This window comes from Miniopterus natalensis, chromosome 13 (assembly GCF_054644295.1).
Source record: "Miniopterus natalensis isolate mMinNat1 chromosome 13, mMinNat1.hap1, whole genome shotgun sequence".
Taxonomy (NCBI): domain Eukaryota; kingdom Metazoa; phylum Chordata; class Mammalia; order Chiroptera; family Miniopteridae; genus Miniopterus; species Miniopterus natalensis.
This window is the reverse complement of record NC_142093.1, coordinates 28297957-28319529: the sequence shown is the minus strand read 5'-3', so window position 1 is coordinate 28319529 and position 21573 is coordinate 28297957. Positions and strand designations below refer to the sequence as shown.

Sequence of the window (21573 nt, the reverse complement as noted above, 5' to 3'; positions counted from 1 at the left end):
AGGGTATGTACTGATACACAAGTAAGTTCCCTATTTTGGAACAGGGACTTCTCTGTTGCATGAGTTTAGCCATATATTCGCTGGTTGCTCCATTTTATTCAGCATTTCAAGGTGTATGTAATGCCAGGGGTTCACTATTAGCCTTAATCTGCCATGTAAGGACCACAGGGCCCCAGTGCACGAATATGCAATAATAGCATTCATTCATTTGCAGTCTGTTAAAATTTCTTTGGTGGAGGAGAGAGAGAGAAAGATACACCTGGTGTCTTATCAATTGTACAGATACTTTTCATGGAACTTTTGGGAGCTTGTAAGTACTCTTTTGGCAACAGAGGGATACTTTACCTACTTGTACACAACATAACATAGCTTTTAGTAGATGCATTCTGGCACACCAAGTATACCAAATACAATAGCTGGTAGAATTAACCACACCAGACATATCTAAAAGAAGCAAAGGTTGAGTTAGTGCCAGAAATGATGTAAATAAAATAGAACACAATTTAGGAAATATTTTTATATTCTAAGTACCTATATGTCTTTGAATTAAGTGTGTGTGTGTGTTGTACTGGGAGAGATGTTTTTAGATTTTCACAGTCTTAAATACATATAGAGGGATTCAAAATTTTAGAGTAAGGAAGAAATGTTAAGTTTACTGAAGAATATTGTCCTTAAATTGAAATTTTATTATAGTAATATTGATGATGTGATTACATTGATCACTGATTGATCAATGTGCATAATCTCATGTTCAATAACCTTACGAGGTCATTATTATTTTAATTTTACAGATGAGGAAACCAAGGTCTAGAGAGGTTAAGTAACCTACCCAAGGTCACACAACAGAGCCAAAATTCCAACCCAGGTTTGTTTGATTCCAGAGCCATAACTAATGACTATCTAAAAGGGCCTTCTTCTAAAAGGTTAATAATATTTAATTACATTTATTTTTTGTGCAAAACAAAGTTGCTTTGTTCATAAATAATATGACTTAGAAATATGTCTCATAATCCATCACTCATTGGAGACCACTCTTAAAATTTTGGTATATTGTAATTATCTTTTTAAAAAATTCTCTCACTTATGTAAATTGTATGTTCTGAGGTTATTGATAAAAGAAAAAGCAAATGCAAGGGCCTATATAGTGATTCTGAAATTTCTCTGCATTCCAAAGATTACGTTTTTATCTGAAGAAGATAATTTATCCTGACTTTTTATTGGTGGAGTTGAAGGATTGTCCCTGGTGATCGGAGCATCTGCTGCAGTTGTTGGACAGACCTCTGCGATCTTCTCCCCTCTCTCGGGGCTTCTGGGGCATGCCTTGGCTGCCTCTCTGACGTCTGTTTCTGATAAGTGGGCTTTAGTCTCTGACAGCTCTTGGGAATTTTGTCGGCAGAGACCCAGTGAGATCATTTTGCTTTCCGCTGAATTTCCTTTCTCTGTTTTTTTGGACTGTTCTGATGAGCATGACCCTGGAGCATTCAGTAATACCTCTGTTCCCTTAGGAACTCTCGGCCTACTCCCTGGTTTTATCTCTGTCTGTACAAAAGCTCCATGTCGCTGGAAAGGAAAACAAAGTTGACATTAACCAGGGAACACAAGTTGCTGGAACTATGAACTGAATTCATGTGTTAGATCAAGTCCTGGTGATTCAGGCTCTCGTGTCTCTGCTTCTTCAACGGCTGTCACCTTAGTCCAAAACTGGAAACAGGAAACAGCAGCATAATGATTACTGGTGAACCTTTTAAACAAATTATAAAATAGGGTGCACCAGAAAATGAACAGAAAGGGAAAAGCAGGAAGTAAGTCAGAGAAGCAGCATCTTGTTATCTGTCGTTCTCAACTCTTATCGTTTGGATTGTATAGGACTGTTCACATCAAATTTCATTTCTTACTCTATAGGTTGCTACGGATACAGTAGAAACTACAGTTTATAGACATGAGGATTTATGATTGCACCCCAAATGTCTGTTAGTTCCAACAAAAGACTTAGTCGTAGTGAAATATGAAAACAAACATTTGTAGTTGGAAAAAATCCAGCAATTGACTATCACATTTCTATTTGGCTTCATAAACCTCACATGCATCCCCCTGCAACACACACACAAGCATATCAAAAAGTTTATCAGATTGCTTTGCTATTACCTTAAGCGAATGATTTTAGTAATTTAAACCAAATTCTAAAGACTGTGATCCAAAATTATGACATCATTCCTTAGCTTTAACTATGGCGTGGTTGGGATTTTCACCCTTCTAATAAAAGGGTAAAACAGACCTTGCTTAAACAGACTTTGAGAAAGGTGATTAGGACTTGAAAAGGCTAAAGCTCTATCGTGAGTATATCCCAACCTAAAGCAGTAAGTAACTGATTCTAAATACTGTCTCACCTTGCCCCGGATAGGCTCATTGGGAGTTTTCCTGGCATCATATTGGTGTATAAAAGAAATGCGCTCTTTAAAATTCTTTTGAAGTTCTGTGGGTGCATCAGGACAAGCAAGTGGAACTAAGGGAAAAAGAGATTCGTGAAGTCAGGACAAAAATTTGATTTGTGGATGGATATAAAATCCGCATTCATAATATTCATGCTAATATTCAAAAATATTCATAATATTCAAAAATGCTAATGAAGCTGTTCTTTTAAGTATAGAAGGTTACTTACACACATCTAAATAATAAATATAATGGGTTCAGCATTCTTTCTCTATGAAAGGAACCAAATCAAAACAACCAAATTTGCCCCACATGTGGAATTACTAGTAATTTAAAAAACTAATATTAATGCAATAATAGTTTTCAAAATCTGTTAGATACACTTCTTGCTCAAATACCAACCAAAGTTTTGGGAAGAGCTTAAGTACAATATATTTTTCAACTTATTTACTCCTAAAAAGGCTATGAGAAGTTTATGCATAAGTTGCTCCCAGCTAGCACCAAGAGAACGAACTGGAAGACCCTGGGGCTGCTGCAGTTGCCATTGAAAACATAATTTTTTTCATTTCCCATAACAGAAGCTCTGAAAATTTGCAAGAGTATTAAAACCTGACTTTTAAATAATCTTTCAATCTGGGTGGTGGGCATATAGTGTTTTTATATTGGTCTCTCTACTCTATATTTAATATTTTAAATAATTTTTAAAACTCACTTTATTTTTAGCATACAAGGTTATGTAAGGAGTCAGGGTAATTCCCAATTTAGTGGCATAAAATTCTGTCAAGCCAAAAATTAAAAAATACTTTCTTTTGTAAAAAATATGTACATAAAACGTTATGTACACCTACCATATCTATGAAATGATAATGAGAGACTGATAACAATGGGTTTGTATGGAGAGAATTAGCCGACAGAGGTGGATTCAGTTTCACTGTATATTCTTTTGTACATTTGAATTTTGCACTGTATGCATGTATTAACTGTTAAATATAAACTTAAAATTGTTTTGTTTATTTTTTCCATCACCATTTATCCCTCCAATACCCTCTTCCACCTCCCCTGGCCCCCTCCCCCTGCAGTCACCACACCATTGTTCATATCCATGAGTTCTTTCTCGCTTTATTTCCTTTCAATCATGCCTTTAAAATTAGGGAGGATGCACAGGAAGGAAAAATATGTTAGTAAATTCACCTTTATTAAGCATGCATGAATTCAGTTCAATATTCAGACATTAATATAAATTAATGTTACTAGCAAGATTGATGAGTGTTCACATATATATTACATGATATGAAATGACAATCTTCTCCCAGTTAGTAGGTAAAACATACTAAATGATAACATATTCTTGATTTCTAATTGAGATCAGATATTCAAAACTCATTTTCTACTCAATCATTACCTTTCTTTTAGGATTTGCTAGCACACAAAAGAACAGCAGGTGCCAAAGATTTAATAAAAATTTGTGGACAACTATGACATTGAGAAAATTCTAACCATAACATTTTTTTCCCCACCAATTGGGAAAAAACTACCAGTTTTGGGTGAATGCCTTGGTCCAGCTCACAGAACATTAGTGTTTTCAGAAACACAGTTTGGTAACTTTTTGAATAAAATAAAGCAGCTCTAAATTTAGGCCTTAATGTGGGGAAGAGGGGGCATTAATGAAGTATTCCAAGCACAGGCTTTGGGATAAGACAAACATATTCTCAAATTCGTCTCTACTACATTTCCTAGCTGTGACTTTGAACAAAATCACTTTACTTCATTGAGATTCATTCCGTCCTCTCTAAAAATAGGGATAATAATTTGCTTTCAGAATTGGGAGGATAAAGACAAAATCTCTAAGATGCCGGGGTAAAATTAGAGAGGGTATTCAAAGTTAGGCAGGGTCCAACTCTCTGGTATCCTGACAAAGGGGAAGCCATGGAAGGGAGCAGAAGCATGAATCTGATAATTCTCTAAGGCTTTAGTGAACTACTATGAAGGTTTGGTGGCAGCTTGCTGGAGGGTAGGGAGGTCAGATGCAGCCAGTACAGAATAGGGTGGGGAAAGCTTTTGAAATCTGCTCTTGGCTTTCCCCCACATTGCCTTGGGCAGAAACTGTCTAGCCATCTGTTGTCAATTTAGTGACATCAGAATAGCACAGAAATCCCTCTAGGGTAAGAAGATGATAATAAAAAGGGGGGGTGGCTATGCATCCCCATTGGGCATTTCCTCCTGGATTCCCCTAGCAACCATCAGTGCTGGGAGATTAAAAATACCAGGAGATTGCCTTCTCTTGGTTATGCCTCTTTTTAATATTTCTATTAAAGGGGAAAGAAGTGGAGTCCTGACTTGAGGACTGGTCTAGAGAAGTGACAACAAATGGAGATGGTCAAAACTGGTTTTGCAGGGACTGATACTCTCCAGCCTGACCCTTATTTTTTCCCTGAAATTCAATGGGAGGCACACAAGCCAGATCTTGTCTTTAGCCTTTGACTACACAGGATTGCCAATTCTCCTCAGGGAACACGACCTAAGATAAACTAGATGGATGCTATAAAAGAAAGACAACAAAATTTAAAATACATGCTATGTGAAGTAGCATTACTAGAATCTGTACAGTAAGAATTTAAATAAGCATAACTTATATGCTTTTAAAGAATTTAAATAAGCATAATATGACAGATATAGAAGATCGTATTAATATGAAGCAAGAATTAGAGGCCATAAAAATCACATGAAATATTAGAAATAAAAATATAATCATTAAAATAAAAAATAAAAAATGAGATAAATAACAAGATTCATGAAGTAGAAAATCAGACTAAGAAACTCTCCCAGAAGGCAGGAGCAAAGGATAAAAAACAAAAATATAAAATAGAAGCTAAGAGACATGGACAGTAGAGGCACCAACACTAGAATCAAGGAGACCTAGAAGGAAATAGAAGGAAATATTTGAAGAAATAATAATGATAAATATCCAAGAATTAAAGTTCAAAGACCTCAGATTGAAAGGGCTCACAGAATATACACAGGTAGCAGGGCCAGGAGTAAGTGAGGCAGGTGAGGCCCATGGGATGCAAAATTTAAGGCGGCACTTGCATGATCCTGGGAGTGAGTGCCTCCTTAAATTTGCACCCTAGGTTTCTTACTCGCCTCACTCTCCTCCTAGTCCTGCAGTGTAGATAACAAAAAATTCACATCTAAGACAGTTATAGAGAAATTTAAGGTCATCAGAGACAAAGAAAAATTCTAAATGCTTTCAAAGAGGAGATGCAGCTTTATATCAAATTTCACACAACTTTGGACACAATGAAAACTGATTTAACATTTTTAAAGTATTAAAGGGAAAATAACTTTAAGCCTAACATTGTTATACCCAACTAAACTATCATTTAACTGAAGCCTAAATAAAAAATATTGGGAGGTTAAGAAGGCCTCAAAATATTTCCCCCTAAAGCAAGCCTACTTTGAAAAATTCCTAGAGGAGGAACTCAAGAATAGAAATAAATCAAGGAGGGTGCCTAAGGTATGTAGAAGAAAATAAAAATTTTTGTTTCCTTAAAAAGACAAAGACTAAAGAACAGAAAAATAAGTATTATACCCATAACAACTCAGAACTAAAATTCTGCTGTTTAACATATTAATGGAGAGTCTGGTGAATATTATTTAAAAAAAGAAAATAGTAGTATAATGATTTCAAAGGAAAAGAAAAGCTCATTATTTGTAGGTGATATAATTACCTAAATAAAAAGCCAGTAGAATCAACAAATTATGAGAATAAGGTTGCTGGAAGGTAAGCAGATAAGTATATAAAAATCAAAAGCATTTCTCTATAATAGTAACCTACTAGAAAACAAAATGAAAAATAAGATGCATTCTCTGTAGGAACAAAAACTATATAGTATAAAGTTTCTAGAAATTAACAAAGAATTCAGAATCTCTCTAGAGAAAAATTTTAAACTTTTAACTTAAAAAAGTAGAACTGAGTAGACTTTCCATACATTTGAAAGAGGATAGTATGTCACTACAAAGGTGACAATTTCCCTAAATTAATCTATAATGTCAATACAACCCAATAAAGTTCTAGCTGGATATTTTGAGGAATGTCATGAATTCAAAGTTTAAATAGAAAAATAAAGGTCCATAAATAGAGTGGTCAACTCTGAAAAGGAAGAGCAAAGAACAGGAACTTTCCCTATCAGATATTTAGACAAACTGAAAATCCGTATAATGAAAACACTTCAGTACTGACCAACTGAAAATGAAACTAAGGAACAGAGCTCAGAGACAGACCCATTTATATAGTGAACCCTAACATACAATGAAGGATGTCCTACATAGCAACAATGGGAGTGTAGATTGTTTAGTAGATGGTATCCAAAAATCTTTACTCCATGGAGAAAAATGGAATAGGTCCTCTTATTTAATACTGCACATAAAGGTGGAATCTAGGATTAAAGACATACTTATGGAAGGTAAAATTATAAAATCAAGAGAAGAAAATATAGGAGAAAATTTTTGTGATCTAAGGGTAGGAAAACTCATGAAAAACAACCAATGAACAACCCATAGTTGATAAACTTGATTACATCAAAATTTAGGATTCCTGTTCAATGAACAACACCAAAGCTAATAGATAGTAAAATGGGAGGAAATACTTGTAACATGAAAAGTAAAAGGGATAGGATATCATTTATTTCATGCATTAAAGGGGGCAATTTAAAGACATTTTCAGACAAAGAAAGGTGAAGAGTTGGCCATTCCTAAACTCTCACAGAAAGAACTATTTAAGGGTATTATAGTAGTCTGTTACATTAGTGGCCCCAATGAATCAGGCATCCGAGTATTCACATCCTTGAACTGTCCCCTCCTCGTGAATATGGACTGGCCTTGTGATTAGCTTTAACCAATAGGATTTGGCAGAAGCAATATGGTGCCAGTTCCAGGCATAAACCTTCAGAAAGTCTTGCAGCTTCTGCTTTTGTGTTCTTGGGAGTCCTGAGCTGCCATGTGAGAAGTCCAGCTACCCTGCTGGAGAAATCACATGGAGAGACCACATGGAGATGAGAGGCCCAGTCATTCCAGTGTCCTAGCTGAATCCAATCCTGAGACAACCTGCCAACTGAATGCAGCCACACGAGCACCCACCAGTAAGACCAACGGAGGAACTGCCCATCTGAGCCCAGTCCAGGTTGCAGAATCATGAGCAAATAAAATGATTGTTCTTTTAAGCAACTAAATTTTGGAGTGCTTTGTTATGCAGATAAAAAATAGAAATATTTCAGAAGAAAGTCAGTTAAATCCATTTAAGTGCATCATTTTTATATAGTAATCTAGAACCACTCAGAAGCTCAAAATAACAAAAAAATGTCTTCATGGGGACTAATAAAAGGAGAGGAAAGGTAATCTGAGCTATTACAGAGAGAAATTCATTACCCACACATTATGCCTGTCAAAATTGGACATAACTGCCATGTTCATTTCTGCAAATATATGAGATTTTTAAAGAAGCCCACAGCAGTGAAGGACATCTAAGTGGGAAAACATCAAAGAAGATATTCAAGTTCTTAATGGTTACTCTACATAAGAATTCAAATTGGACCCAAACTAATTACTTAAAAAAGAAGCCTTGTTAGATGAGGCTTACGAAAAATGAGGCAAAGTCTATGAAGAATGTTTGAAATCCACTCTGTTTCTTAGAAACTTGATCTAATTAAAATAGGAATTTTCTAAACAAGGCTACAACAAACAAGTTGGTATCTAGCCATCTATATTTTATCAACAAGGTCAAGATTTATTCAAATACAGAACTTACTCCTCATATCGGAGGAAACTTAGAAGTTTTTACTTTGAGAAATTTTCTTAACATTTTGTTTGTGCCTACTTAAAAAAATGCGTAACATTTTTCCATTAGAAATCCCATTCTTCTAAATAGTTTATTTTGATCTTATATAAAAAGATTATTAATGTAAAAATAATAGTACAGATTTTCAAAATATAGTGAAAAAACACAAACTTGAACATAACTATAGCAAGAAATTGTTATGTTACCCCTTGGTGCAAAAAAAGCAACACAAACTAAAACCTAGTTTAGAAAATGATTTTTACCACTGTGTCTGAATTTGAAATTCAAAAGAATGTTAAAATGTCAAGTAATCAATAAACAGCCCAAGTTTCATTTAAATATGAAATACCTCCCTCACAAATTAGATCAGCCTTTCCAATTTATAAAGCTTTATTACATAAAACCAAGAGTGAATATTTATTCTTACAGGGACTCGGATATGATGGAATGTAGACATTTGTTGAACTGACTGTGGATGGCAGCCAGGAAATTGCGTGGTGGTACAAGACATAAAGGGCACTTTCACTGTCAGCACAAGATGAAATGCCAAAGACCAGGCATAATTAAGTGGGTTGATGGAACAGAATGACTATGAGATGACTTATAATTGGCATTAATGCATGTTTTTATACACATTTTTATGTCCACATGCATAATCTGGCACATACAGACTAGTTTATATACATACTTCAGAATGTTACATTAAAATATTTTCTTTTAAAATCATCTTTATCTAGTATCCAAATACCATCTGACATATGAATAAATTGCAGGCCTATATTGGTGTGTATGTTAGTTTAAATTACATTATAACTTTAATCTGTTGGATAATATGCATTTATCATTAAACTAATCAATAAACATTGAGTCTGAGCATTGTGCTAGGACCTGAGATACAGTAATGATCTTGGCAACGAGAAATACCGATAAAAACAGAAGGAGAAGGGAGAGGAGGGAGGAGGGAAAGCAGGCAGGCAGGCGAGCGGAGGGAGAAAAGATGTCCATGCCAGGTTCCCAAGCTAGGTTCCAACTCAGCACCTAATTCAGTACAGTGCAATCATCAATAATAGAAATAGCTACTATTCGTTGTCTGCTATGTACTAAGTAGGGTGGTAGGCACTTTATTTCTCAGGACAAACAACGAGAAGTAGCTGGGGAACTTAAAGGAGCAGGGTGGTCTCTATGTTTGTAGAAGGTCCTTCTGACGATGGCGTGGAAAACAAATTTTGGAGAAAGGAAGGAAGCAGGAGAGCCGTGGCCGCACTACATTGGTAAGAAGATTTGGGGTCTATTTTGAAGATTTGCTGATGGATTGGATGTGGAAGGTAGGGAGTTCTGGACTGACTTCTAGATTGGCAAAACTGGAGCGTCTGGGGGAACATAAGTGGCACTTACTGAGAGGGGAAAGACTGGGGGGACTGGGCCTGGATGGGGGACAAGACGCTCTAGTCCCCCTGTGCTGTTGGGGAAGATGAGCTCTCCAAGAAGAGGCGCTAGGTAGGCGGCTGGCCGTGCAGCCTTGAAGCTCAGTGAGAGGCCAGGGCTGGAGAGGAAACTGGTCCTTGTGTTAGCTCCTTTGACCTTAATCTCCTATTCCTTGTGTCATCTACTTTGGGTGGTATCTCTTGAGTGCTCATGTTAAATAATGATAGTAGCACCCTTCTCTTCTACTTTCCATCCTCTGTCAACTGTATATTTACTCTTCTTGTCAAGGCAGATAATATAACTCCGTTCTGTAACCATATTTAAATTTTCCATATTGTGTTTATAAATTGATGCCAAAAGTTGAGACTTGCTAAATAGCATTTACAATATAATTGAATTTTTTTCACTTACGGTCCAAATATTGTTCCAGGACTACATTTCTTTCCTAGCGGGTCCAATGCCCAGTGCCACTTGGGGAAAAAAAGGCTTTAGTGTCCATGTCAAAGAATCCTCTTTTCTAGGTTAAAAAATTATTTCCCCTGAGACCTCTGAAGACATCAACTACATTGTGCTCCTGTCTCAGTGCAGCTCCATTCCATATTCACTCACTCCATCGATGGTGACTTATTTTTTTCTTTATGGAATCTTCTCTTTATAACTGTTATTTTGCAATTTCACAGTGATAGGTAGGTGTGTATCTTTCTCTCTTCGTACTTCAAAGCACTTAGTAGACCCTTTTATATAAGTCGGGAAACTTACTTTTACTCTAGAGGCTGTGAAGAGCACTGGTTATTATTACAGGTGCTGGAGTCAGACTGAGTTCAAATACTGATTGTTTGCTGTGTGACTTTGGGCAAGTTATTTAAATTCTATGCTTGCTTTCTTATCTGAAGAATGAGAGTATTAACTGTATTGCTACCCTATTCTGTAGGGTTGGTGTGAGAACTGAATGAATCAATAGAAAGTTCCATAAAAGTTCTGGCAAATAGTATGTTCTCAATGAATGTATTGTATTGATAATTACCTCGCCTTTGATTTTACCCTTTTCATTTCTGGAGCTGCAGAGAGGTTGGACCTTCCAGACTGATTCTCCATTTTGCTTTTATTGTCTCATATTTTCTAGTTGTTTTGTTGCCATTGTTTTATGCTCTGTGATGCTTCCTTAAGTAACCTCTGGTCCCCCCACCCGCTTTTCCTTCCAGTACGCCTGCTGATGGAGCCTGCCTACCGCTTTGGGGCTTTGACAGGCAGATCCACTCATCTCGGCTGCGCCTCCTGTATATTCTAGGCCTGTTCTTCTTTGCTTGCTCTTATCCATGAACAGGCTTCCATTTTTACATTCCAGAAAGTTCTTCCTTACATTCTCTTTACCTTTATATATAATATTGCCTCCTATTTTAATAGTTACAATTTAAAAAATTTGGTGGCAATAAAAAGCAGACTGCTACTAAGTTTCTGACTTGGAGGCTGGTGTTTACTGATCAGTACACTTTTTATGATGTTATATTAAAAGTGTTTGGAGATAAGCTGTGCACCAGGAAGGGATAAAGAACAAACTTGTCAAGGGCTGCGCTTGCTGTATGTGTATTTTGAACTCCTATAGAGAAGTTTTCTCAGGAGGTGTCAGCAGATCCAATATATCCTAAGTTGATAGGAGTAACCTGAGATCATAGAGAAGAGGTGTTACCACTGCTAACCTTACCTATTCCGCAGGAAGGCTTTTGCAGCTTGCTGTGTTTGACTGGAAAAACCAGGGGACATGTTGGTTTTTGAAAGTCACTCCTCTGGGTGCTCTTAGTGTCATAAGGTGGTTGGAAGTGATGTTCAGGTTCTTCACCATGGGACAACCAGTCACCCTTTATGGAAAAAAATTGGAAACACAAAATTGGATACTGTAGGACATTTCCATATGCTTCTTAATGTCCTTGAATATTCAGTAATTTGATTCCACAAGCCATTGGATATTCTAGTACTAGAAGTTCTGAAATCTAAGAATATATTTTCACAAAGACTGTATTTCTTAAAAGACACCTAAAAATGAAATATATATTTTTTAGCTAAAATACGGATGCTAAATTCTTAAACTACCTTCTATTAACAGATGGAGTTATAAAAATGAACAAAATAGTTATATCCCTGTTTTATACAATTTTATTATATATGTACACATGTATGTATATATATAGATATTAAACACAATTTAATCTGAAATTTTTGTACACTTTTCATTATGATAATACAAATAATGTATTATCATTTGAGATGGTGGTTTTCAAAGCTTTTTATCCTTGACCCACACCATGAAATATACTTTATGTCCTGCAGGAGGACACAACACATACACATACATAAACTAAAACAGTATCACAAAACAGTGCTTATTATGTGCAGTGCAGTGACTACTTTTCTATTTCATTGCTTTTCTCTTCCATTTTACTTCACAATGCCTGTTGCAACCCACAGTGACTTATAACTCACTAATGACTGCTTGAAAAACTTTGTTCTGAGTGGAAATATTTCTGATGTTACTGAATTTTTTTTATGATGAAACCTGACCTGGGTACACAGGGAAGGGAGAACTGATAGGTTCTTATTAGCACATATGACCATTTATCACGTAGAAGCTGAGAAAGCTGGGAGAAAATTCCCTGCAGTTACTCGACTTAATTCTGACTCAAATGTTTTTTTGGAAACTGATGGATCAGGTAGAAGTAAGAGAACCTTGAGAGAAGGCAACTGTGACACCTAAGAGTTCTTGGGTATTATTAGAGAATGACACCTTAGGTATAATCAAACACCTACCTTAGCTTTAAGAAAGGAGATGAGCCTTTTTAAAAAATCAGCTATGGTTCTGTAGTCAAAGACTTCAAAAATGTGATCAAGGGGGATGAATATGAGATTATTATAAGTAAAACCCTGACAATGCAATTGAAGCTACATTGATATAAAAAACAAGAGGCATCTAAAGACAACTGTGTGGCTGCATGGGGAGTCAGCTTTGACATGAGCTTAGTTTCTGAAGACAGCCATGTATAAAAGAGGGGCACACTATCGAATTCGAAAGAAATGATTTGATGCAGTCAACTTATCAGGAGATTGTAAAGAAGCTTAAATAGAAAAAATTCATGAATATGCTAAAGGCAGCAAAAATAGGGTTTTTCGGGATGGGGGGTGTGAGGGGGTGGGAATTCTGTTGTAGTAAGAAATCAAGGAAAGGCTAAAGATCTGGAGAAGAGTACGCTCTTCAGAACTTATAGTCAGACCTACTCAACTTTAGGTTCTTTGTTTAAGGGAAATTATCTTCAAACTGAAAAAGTTGGGATGAAGAGGCATAGTTGAAGAGACAGTTGGACCTCACTTTGCAACTTGAAATGAGCTCCAGCCTTCAGGACAATGACTAATTGTAACCAGAGGTAATGAGTAAGTTTGCAGAGATCAAAGAAATGTAGGAAGTACAGGATTTTGGAGAACAGGAGAGACCAGCTGCCTCATTTTTCAGAATGGGTTAAAAGGTGAATTACAAAGAATAAAATTACTTGATGTAAATCCTAGGAATTCTAGAGCAGATTACTAAACAGATGGTGTCTCCTCACTATCTGGCTGAAAGTAGTCACTTCTTACTGTTATAAGCATGCCTGGCTGTTGCAGCTCCATGACTATGATAGTGCTCGTTAAGCCCAGATGTCTAGGACGTCCAGGCCTTCTCTCACTCTCACCACAAGTCTATGGAGGTAGGTACACCCACTTTACAGATGAGAAAACTGCTGGCAGATTAAGTAACCACAGTTCAAACCCCTGCCCATCTGTGCAAGCCTCTCATTACCCTGCCACATCGCTGTATCAAATCTGCTGCAAAGCCAGATGAGCACACACTTACTTAAATTATTTCAAAAGTAAAAATAACTGGATGCTAAGTGAGGGTCCTGAGAAAGATATATGATAGGCTTCAAGGATTGCACTTAATATCATCTTTTGTTGACCAGAAACTTATTTTGCTAATACCCAGGAACTGGGAAATTGATCCTGGGATAGGTGAACCACTAGGAAATACCTGGCAGGCCTCATTTTTTTTCTCAAACCAGAGTGTAATGCAAAAACTATCTTTAAGTGAGAGATACTGATTCACCTTTCAAGGAGAATTCTTTTGAATTTAGAATTTTACCAAAATAGACTCCTGAGTTCCACAAAGGAAATAAGGAATAGTTTTCCCTAACATGTGATTAATGACTGTGAGACCCCCATAGTTGGAGAAAATGTCCTGATTAGTGTTGTCAGTTGGATGAATTCTCACTTCAGTAGGATGAAATCCTACAGTTCAAAAAATGTTTTTATCGTTTCTATTTCTGGAGTCTGCCCCATCCCTGAAAAGTCTGGTTTGTTCCTGGAAGAGGGGATGTGTGTTTGCACCCATTCTTAGGTGCTTGCCTTTTTGGTCCAAGCACTTGCTTATAAGAGATTAGGATTAAAGATATAGGTGGAGGCTTGTTTTTTCCTTCATCTTGTGCTAAAGGGAGAGACTGCAAATTTACTTCCCTGTCTACTGTCGCTTACATTGAATTGTGAGGGGTTGACACGGAGTTATGCTGAGCTATGTCAATCTGAATTCCTCTAGTGATTGTTTTGTCTCGGCTTTGGGAATCAGACCACATCAGGCGGATGGTAGAAGGGGATTTGCCTAAAAAAGATAGTTCCAAGTTCAAAACTTTGGACCCAAGGAGAGAAGGAAATCCTTCCTTCCTGCCCAAGGCCTGTCTCCTTTCCTGCCCCAGGATGACAGTTACTGGGGTTCCATGGTAGGGAGATGGCTGGAGATTCCTGATGACGAGGCTGCTGTTAGCCTGGCCCCTGAAGGACCTCAGAGCCATTGCATGAATCCCTTAGCCGCATTTGGAAACCACTGTGAAGCAGTCTGTGTTATACCTGTGTTATCCCTAAGCCTTTAGCAACGCGTTAGGAGGCATTACTTATTTTCCATTCTTTGGGAAATTAATGGAGAATCCTCAGTAGTAAAAGCGAGACATCCTGGAAAAACCAGTTAAAAGAAGCAAGAGGTAAGCTGAGCTCCACATCAGCAGCCACAGTGGCCTGGCCAGGAGAGCTGGCGTGGTGGTGAGGTGTGGAACATAAAATCACACTTGAGGGATTCCTGAGGAAATGTGGACTTTTAATAACACCTTACACATAGACAATCACGCTTTACTCGTAGAGCTTAGTGGCTTTAAAAAACTGAAGTGCTATCACAGACACTAGAGTTATAGTCTGAGCTCATCTCTAGTAGATACCAGGAGTGCTGACAAATCTTTTAAAGCAATTTGTAACACCCCCAATTAGTGGTTCCTAAATTGTGTTCTGTAGAACACCAGTTCTGCACCATATTAATAGGTGCTACATAAAAGAGGTTTCCATAGTTAAATACTGGGAAAGATTGAGATAAGCAAAGTTAAACAAGCTTACTACGGGATTTCTCAGAACCTTTATGTACTAATGTGAATTGTGAAGCTCAGAGAAAGGTAGATAAAAATACAGCTTAAAAATATATATATTTGACTTTGGAACTTTATTTTATTAAGCATATAAGTAAGGTCTAGTGCTCTGAAAAGTACACCTTGGGGAAAAAAATCCATTTTGGAAAGCAGTGTAATCTCTTTTAAAATACCAATATTTAAAAATACAAGACCACTAAGCTAGTTTTCATTGGGAGTGACTAAGCTGAGCACCTTTTTACTCCTGCTAGCACCACCAATTTCATGTCCCCAGGTAGAACTGTGTAACTGATTATTTCATTTAAAAACCTTACAACTAAATACAATCAGCCAATCTGGTGTTCTAAAGATATTATCTTGGCAAAATACATGAGACAACAAATATGTCCATTTAAATATTTAGGCAACTTTATTTTCTTTACTCTTATTTTAAAGCCAGCAGTACTATAAACCAGTTAGGTTTTTATTTTTAAAAACCAAGCTAACTTTTAAAAAGAAATGTGTCATCTAAAATAAAAAACAAACTTTGCAAGTATGTGAAGAGCACTTTTTGTTACTCTTTGGATACTTGGAAATTAGCACATTTACAGGTTTTTATTGCTGCTGTTTTTGTTTTCTAAATTATGAACACTCCCTTCTCACAAGAATCAAGCACACCATTAACTCTGAGGCACCTTCAGTCTTTGTAACCCCTCATTCTTATCCACTGTCCACCTCTCAAAGGTCTCTGACTCATTTAGCTTTTAGCACTAACAAAACAAAGATTCTACTGCTACTCTGTCACCCAGTCTTGCTGACAGCAGCTCCTAACACTTATGTTCATTTATTTTTTCAAGAGACCTACAAATTAGGAGTAAGAGAAAATTATTAAATTTTGAAATTTTTACATTTCATATTTCTATTCTTAAACTAGCTTCTTTTCCTTAGTGTCTCCAACATAAGGATGGGTTCAGTTAGCAGCCTGGTTTAAATTCTATAGAGCCAGAACTCCATAGAGCTCAGTAGAATCAGTCATTAACGTTTATAAAACAAATGAGGACTTCAGTAACCTGGATTTCTGTACCATGCGTAATTTTCCCAGTGTATGCCTAGTCAATTTCTTTTAAATCCCAAATAATTTTTATAAAATAAAATGTCTTAAAACTGCCCTTGTAGGGGTTTATGCCCTGATATTAAAGCATATATGACTACAGGAATTCCTGCCTCAGGAAGATCTCACATCCACACCACAGTCTGCTGTTTTATAAGAACAGTTGATGTTATCATTGTAAAGAGAACCCTCTAAAAGCAATCTCCACTTCAATGTTAAATCACAGCTACACCTAACTCATAACTATATCCAACTTTACACGGCAAAAGGAACTTTGTGGCTGTGATGGAATTAAGGATTTTGAGAAGGGGAGATTGTCTCAAACTATCTGGTGGGTCTGATACAATCACAAGAGTCCTTAGAAGAGGTTAGGCAGGAGAGTCAGAGGGAGAGACGCGAAGATGCTTTGCTGCTGGCTTTCACCAAGAAGGAGCCATGAGCCAAAGAATGCAGGCAGCCTGTAGAAGCTGGAAACATTCTTAGAGCCTCATGAAGGAGCCAGCCCTGCCAATAGCCAATGAGGCTGATTTTAGACTTCTAAGCTCCAGAATTGCAGAGAATAAATGTGTGTTGCTTTAAGCTAGTGTTTAAGTGTGTGGTAGTTTGTCACAGCAGCAGTAGGAAACTAATACAATAAATTGTACCTCAACAAAACTGACTTCTAAAAAGATAATGGAACATATTTTAGTATAATAGTGAATTAAAAGTATGGTTTGGCTAAAGCAACAGTCCTGGGTCAGAGATATGACTATGACATTTGCTTACTATGTCATCTCAGACATGTTAATTTACTTTTTAGAGTATTTATCATCTGTAAAATATTTCCAGTACCTCCTAGAAATTATTGCACAGATTCAAGGATATAACACGTAAAACACTTAGCTCATTCCTAACACTTTGTACACTTTCAATAAATGGTAGATACTATCTTATAGAAAGTATCAAATTACTGAGTATCATGGGAAATTTTTATATTAGAATATGTCACAAATACAATAGAAGGGATTTCTTCAGCAACCTTCAAGCACTACTGTGTGGCTATATATATATGGAAGGAATCCAAATAATCATTTTTCTAGAATGAATATGGAATATATATATGCAATATATGTGAAATATATGTGTGTGTGTATATGCACATAGTTTGTATGCAAAAGTTATCTGTGAGTACAGTTCCAGGTTACTGCTTTTAACTGTTGGCTTACAAAAAGTATTAGTCTGAAGTATGTTACATTTAAGTAAGTCGCCTGTGACCAAATTATTCTGCCAAACAGCTTCTGAATCTAAATCTATATTTGTATATAATGAACATCTGTCCAACCTGATTTTCTGCCCCTTTTTTGGTATCTATGTAGGGAACTGGTTCATTGTATGTTCTTGCATTTGTGTCAATGAATTTAGCATAATATACACGTCCTCTCCTGACACATGGCTTTGAACATGGTATACTTTTTCTGGGTTCTTTTTCGTGTGTGAGCTCTTTTTTTTCGGTTAAATGCACTATACCAGCATCTTCTATTTTATGCTGTCTGAAAAACAAAATAACATAGTAAATTATTTATTACGATGAGCATTTCAGTAGAGAGTTATAATTACACAAAATAAGATTTAAATGTATTTCACGCACCAGTCAAGACAGTTGAGGCTTTATTAATAGTTTATAAGGGGCTTGTGCTATTCAGATTTGGAGGGTATCTTCTCATTTTAAATCATGTGAGATACAAGATTTGTGTTAGCAATGGTGATTCATTCCAGTACACTAGTGCAGTGTACGGACTCTCACTTGCTTGGAGTAGAGAAAGGGGAGTGATCTTATCATGCTTTCAAATCATATTTGCAGTATTTTGTGTGTGTGGTTGTTACATGCTAATCTTAACTCATCTTTAAAAGTTAGTTACCTAGTAAATTCACCATCTGGACAAAGACAACTATTTAACTTTAAAAGTTCACCTGGCAAACTTATAAAAGCTACCAAATAACCACTACTATTTATCAAAAAAAGTCCACTGTGCAGGAATCAGAATGATTCAATTTCTTTTCACTTTTTGCTTCTAATAACTACACTGGTACAAAAAAATGAAAGTTACTGACTTCTCTAAAATGTTAAAGAAATGTTTAGAAAGAAATAGTTTATGGAATTTTCTCCTTTTAAATAAGGAGTAATAGACATTATAAAAGGGAGTATTTAAATGTCATGTACTTGAAAAACAAAGGTAAGAATGAAATATATGAATTAGAACACTTTTATATAGAAGCTTTTACAATCAAAGCCCTGACCCATGGAAGGTGAGTGAATGAGTCCAAATTTATAGAGAAAGTGAATAATTCTGTTTAGTCTTATACATGGCCCTTAAATATAATCCCTACCTTACTTCAAACCAAAGCCAGGTCCATCTCTTTTATCAAGTCCTTTTTCAATTAAAACCCTCAAATGGCTTTCCATAGCATTTGCAATAAAATACTGCCTTAGCTCTGAGGTCCTGTGGGACCCTGCTCCACCTCCTGTCTTCAGTTGTACTCAAGCCTCTCTCCTCACTTCTCCAGCCAGCCCCCCTTCCTAGCCAGAATCCTTTCCTCCAAGGACCCGATTCCAGTACAAGCATATTGCTGGGTTACAACTACGAAAAGTAGGTGGCAAAACCTGATGTCAGAAGTCTACAGTGATGAATCAATCACAGTCTTTAAATAAATATTTATGTCTCTGGAAAGGTAATAGAAAACAACCTTAGAAATGATTTATACTTTGCCGGTAATCAGTTTTTCCAAATCCTTTACAGAGAGCAATTTCTGTTGGGATGCAGGGAACTGGAATCCAAGGGTGCTGAGTGTTGTTTGTGGGTGTTAGAGTAAGGGTTGGGAGTGTACGGCTAAAACAAAGCCAGAGTGAAACAATTCCAGAAGATTCTCTAGTAACAACAAATATTCTACTGGCTCCGAATATAAGTATATAATGATCTGGATGGTGGGTACCTAATGATGAGTGAAACACAGTCTTTGCCTTCATGGAATGTATCGATTAGTAAAAGGTATTTTTTAGCGTTTATCAAAAAGAAGTAAACAAAAACTAGGTACATCAATTATTAATTGTGGTGTTATGAAAGAAGTGAACAAAATACTAAAAGGGAGACTACGTGGGGCAGGGAAGGGGAAATGCTCCTGAGACGGCTTTTAAGCTGAGACGTCAATGTTAGTGAGCCAGGTGCCCGGGAGCTGGTGCTGAGGCAGTCCCCGCAGCGGGAAGGCAGCGTGTGCAAATACCGAGGGGACAGAGGCTGGGGGCGGGCGGGGTGGCGAGAGCTGCATCTCTAAGTTCCCAGTGATGCTGGTCGGGGGGCCACCCTGAGAATCCCGGCAGATGAGGGCGAGGAGGCCTGTGTGGGGGAGCCGCAGACAGGCCGCGTCAGGAGGAAGGGGCAGGCTGTGTGGGCCCCTGAGCCACCCTGGAGCCCGGCTGTTCTCCGCAGGGGCGGGCTGTGTGGGCCCCGGCTGTTCTCCGCAGGGGCGGGCTGTGTGGGCCCCTGAGCCACCCTGGAGCCCCGGCTGTTCTCCGCAGCGGCCCGGGGGCCGTGACCCCCTCGCTGTGCGGACTCCCCCGGGGCGTGCGGAGGGGCCGCAGGGGCGCGGGGAGGGCGGCTGCTGCGCTGCCGGGAGAGGAGACGCTGGCACTTGGGCCCGGGAAGGGGCGACAGTGTCGGGCACTGGCGATCGTGGACCCCGGATGTGTTTCAAAGGTAAAGCCCACAGAATTCGCCAGCAGATTAAATGTGGCCGTGTGAGGAGCGGGTGACTCAGGGCGACTTCGAGAATTTCAGGCCGGGCAGTGCCTGTGAGTCCTGACACATGGTAGGTGCCCCGTGAACAGCGCGTTTTAAAAAGTATCACTTGTAAGTGCTCGGCTACTCGAGAGGAGGCGGAGGGGGAGCGAGGGGAAAAGCCCTGACGCCTCACTGCCCCTTCCCTCGAAGGAGGAACGTGGTTTTGGGGAGGAAAAGTAGGAAGTCAGACGCCAGCACTTACTGGGGCTCGTCCTTCGGCTCCTCCATGGCCCCTAGGAGCCCTCACCAGGCGGCGAGGCCCTCACGGGCCGTGGGGATCAGCCCGGGCGGGGAAAGGGCGGCGGGAGCCCGGCGGGGACTCGGTGGTTGCTAAGCGACGGCGGCCTCGGGAGCGCGGCGGGGGCGGGGCGCGCAGGCGCAGGAACCCGACTCTGGATCTGGCGGGTCAGCGTGGTGCGGGCGGGTGCGGGCGGCGGCCGGGTGTCTGGGCTGCCTTCCCGGACCTACCCCGGGCTGGACACCCTGCCTTTGAACTTGGCCTTCACACACTCTGGCCGGGAAGGACCTTTGTCAGGCCCCACCCCACCCTCGGGAATCGGCGAGGGGGCGGCGTGCAGCCTCCCGCGGCCCTGGCGCCGGGGGCGGCCTGCTAGTGTCCCCGCGCCGCGGCCCCCGCACCGAGCCCGCGGGAGGGCACCCGGGGCTGCAGAAGCGCAGGCAGGCCGGGGAGAAGCGTGGCTCCCCGTGGACCATTCAGCACCGTGCAGTCACGACCCGCCGCTCCCCGGCCGCCTGGTCTGCGTGAGAAAGCTGGGCGCTGGCTGCTGGGGGTCCTGACGAACCCCCTCCCCGGCCCTGCGCGGGCGCTAAACTAGAGCGGGGCGCGCTCGGTCCCGCCCCGAGACCCCCGCGGCGGGGCGTCTGCCGCACCCAGCCGGGCAGCACCGGGCGGGGCTGTTCCTGCGGCGCTTTCCAAAGAGCGGCTCCGGGAACAGCCGCTGATGACCTGCGGCCACCTTCTGGCCCTGGAATTTCTTACCTCATTTCACCATTGCCTCCCAATTTCCACTCACGGAGCCAAATGTCTTTGGCATCTGTCGTGGTAACATCTGACATTCTGTGACCCAGAGTCAGTATGTCTGTCTCTGTGTTTACCTTGGAGAGGTGAGGGCGAGCGGAGGTCGGGCCTAGGACCCGTTGTACATACCTGAGCTTAAGACGTGCGAGGAAGAAGCGTCTATGAACAGAAGTTTGGTACCTAGTTACCTAGACTCCGGAGTTGGTTAAAAAAGACTGGAATGTAAGGAGTGGGTGGGTAAACAAATAAGACTGTCTTACATACCGAATACAGTCATCCTCAGTTTCCCTGGGGGGTTGGTTCCAGGACACCACCCCCTCCGGTCCCTCCCCCATACCAAAATCCGAGGATTCTCAAGTACGTTCCTTATATAAAATGACATCGTATTTGCAGATAACCTCACACATCCTCCCATATACTTTAAATCACCTCTAGATTATTTACAATACCTAGCAACT

At 39.3% G+C, this 21573-nt stretch overlaps 1 protein-coding gene across 2 annotated transcripts; it reads right to left on the bottom strand.

The window, feature by feature from the left end:
• Positions 1–351: 351 nt before the first annotated feature.
• CIMIP6 (ciliary microtubule inner protein 6) lies at positions 352–20343 on the bottom strand. Of its 2 annotated transcripts, XM_016222179.2 has the most exons (5): positions 20279–20304; positions 17583–17790; positions 11391–11544; positions 2388–2503; positions 352–1560 (listed from the first exon to the last, which is right to left on the bottom strand). In XM_016222179.2, exons 1-5 carry the CDS (start codon positions 20302–20304, stop codon positions 1138–1140), a joined length of 927 nt encoding a protein of 308 aa, XP_016077665.2. In that variant the 3' UTR covers positions 352–1137. The 2 variants fall into 2 exon arrangements, 1 of the variants encoding a protein (XP_016077665.2); XR_015715552.1 differs by lacking the exons at positions 352–1560; positions 2388–2503; positions 17583–17790 and adding an exon at positions 7124–7449 and having other exon boundaries at positions 20279–20343.
• Positions 20344–21573: the final 1230 nt, after the last annotated feature.

Excerpts from the sequence above, each read along its gene's own strand:
- CIMIP6 (XM_016222179.2), bottom strand. The coding sequence starts at position 20,304 with ATGGAGGAGCCGAAGGACGAGCCCCA. Across the intron at positions 11,545-17,582 it reads AAAAAGGGGCAGAAAATCAG|GGTGACTGGTTGTCCCATGG; the intron begins GTTGGACAGATG and ends TTTTCCATAAAG. Across the intron at positions 2,504-11,390 it reads AAAGCCTTCCTGCGGAATAG|TTCCACTTGCTTGTCCTGAT; the intron begins GTAAGGTTAGCA and ends TTTTTCCCTTAG.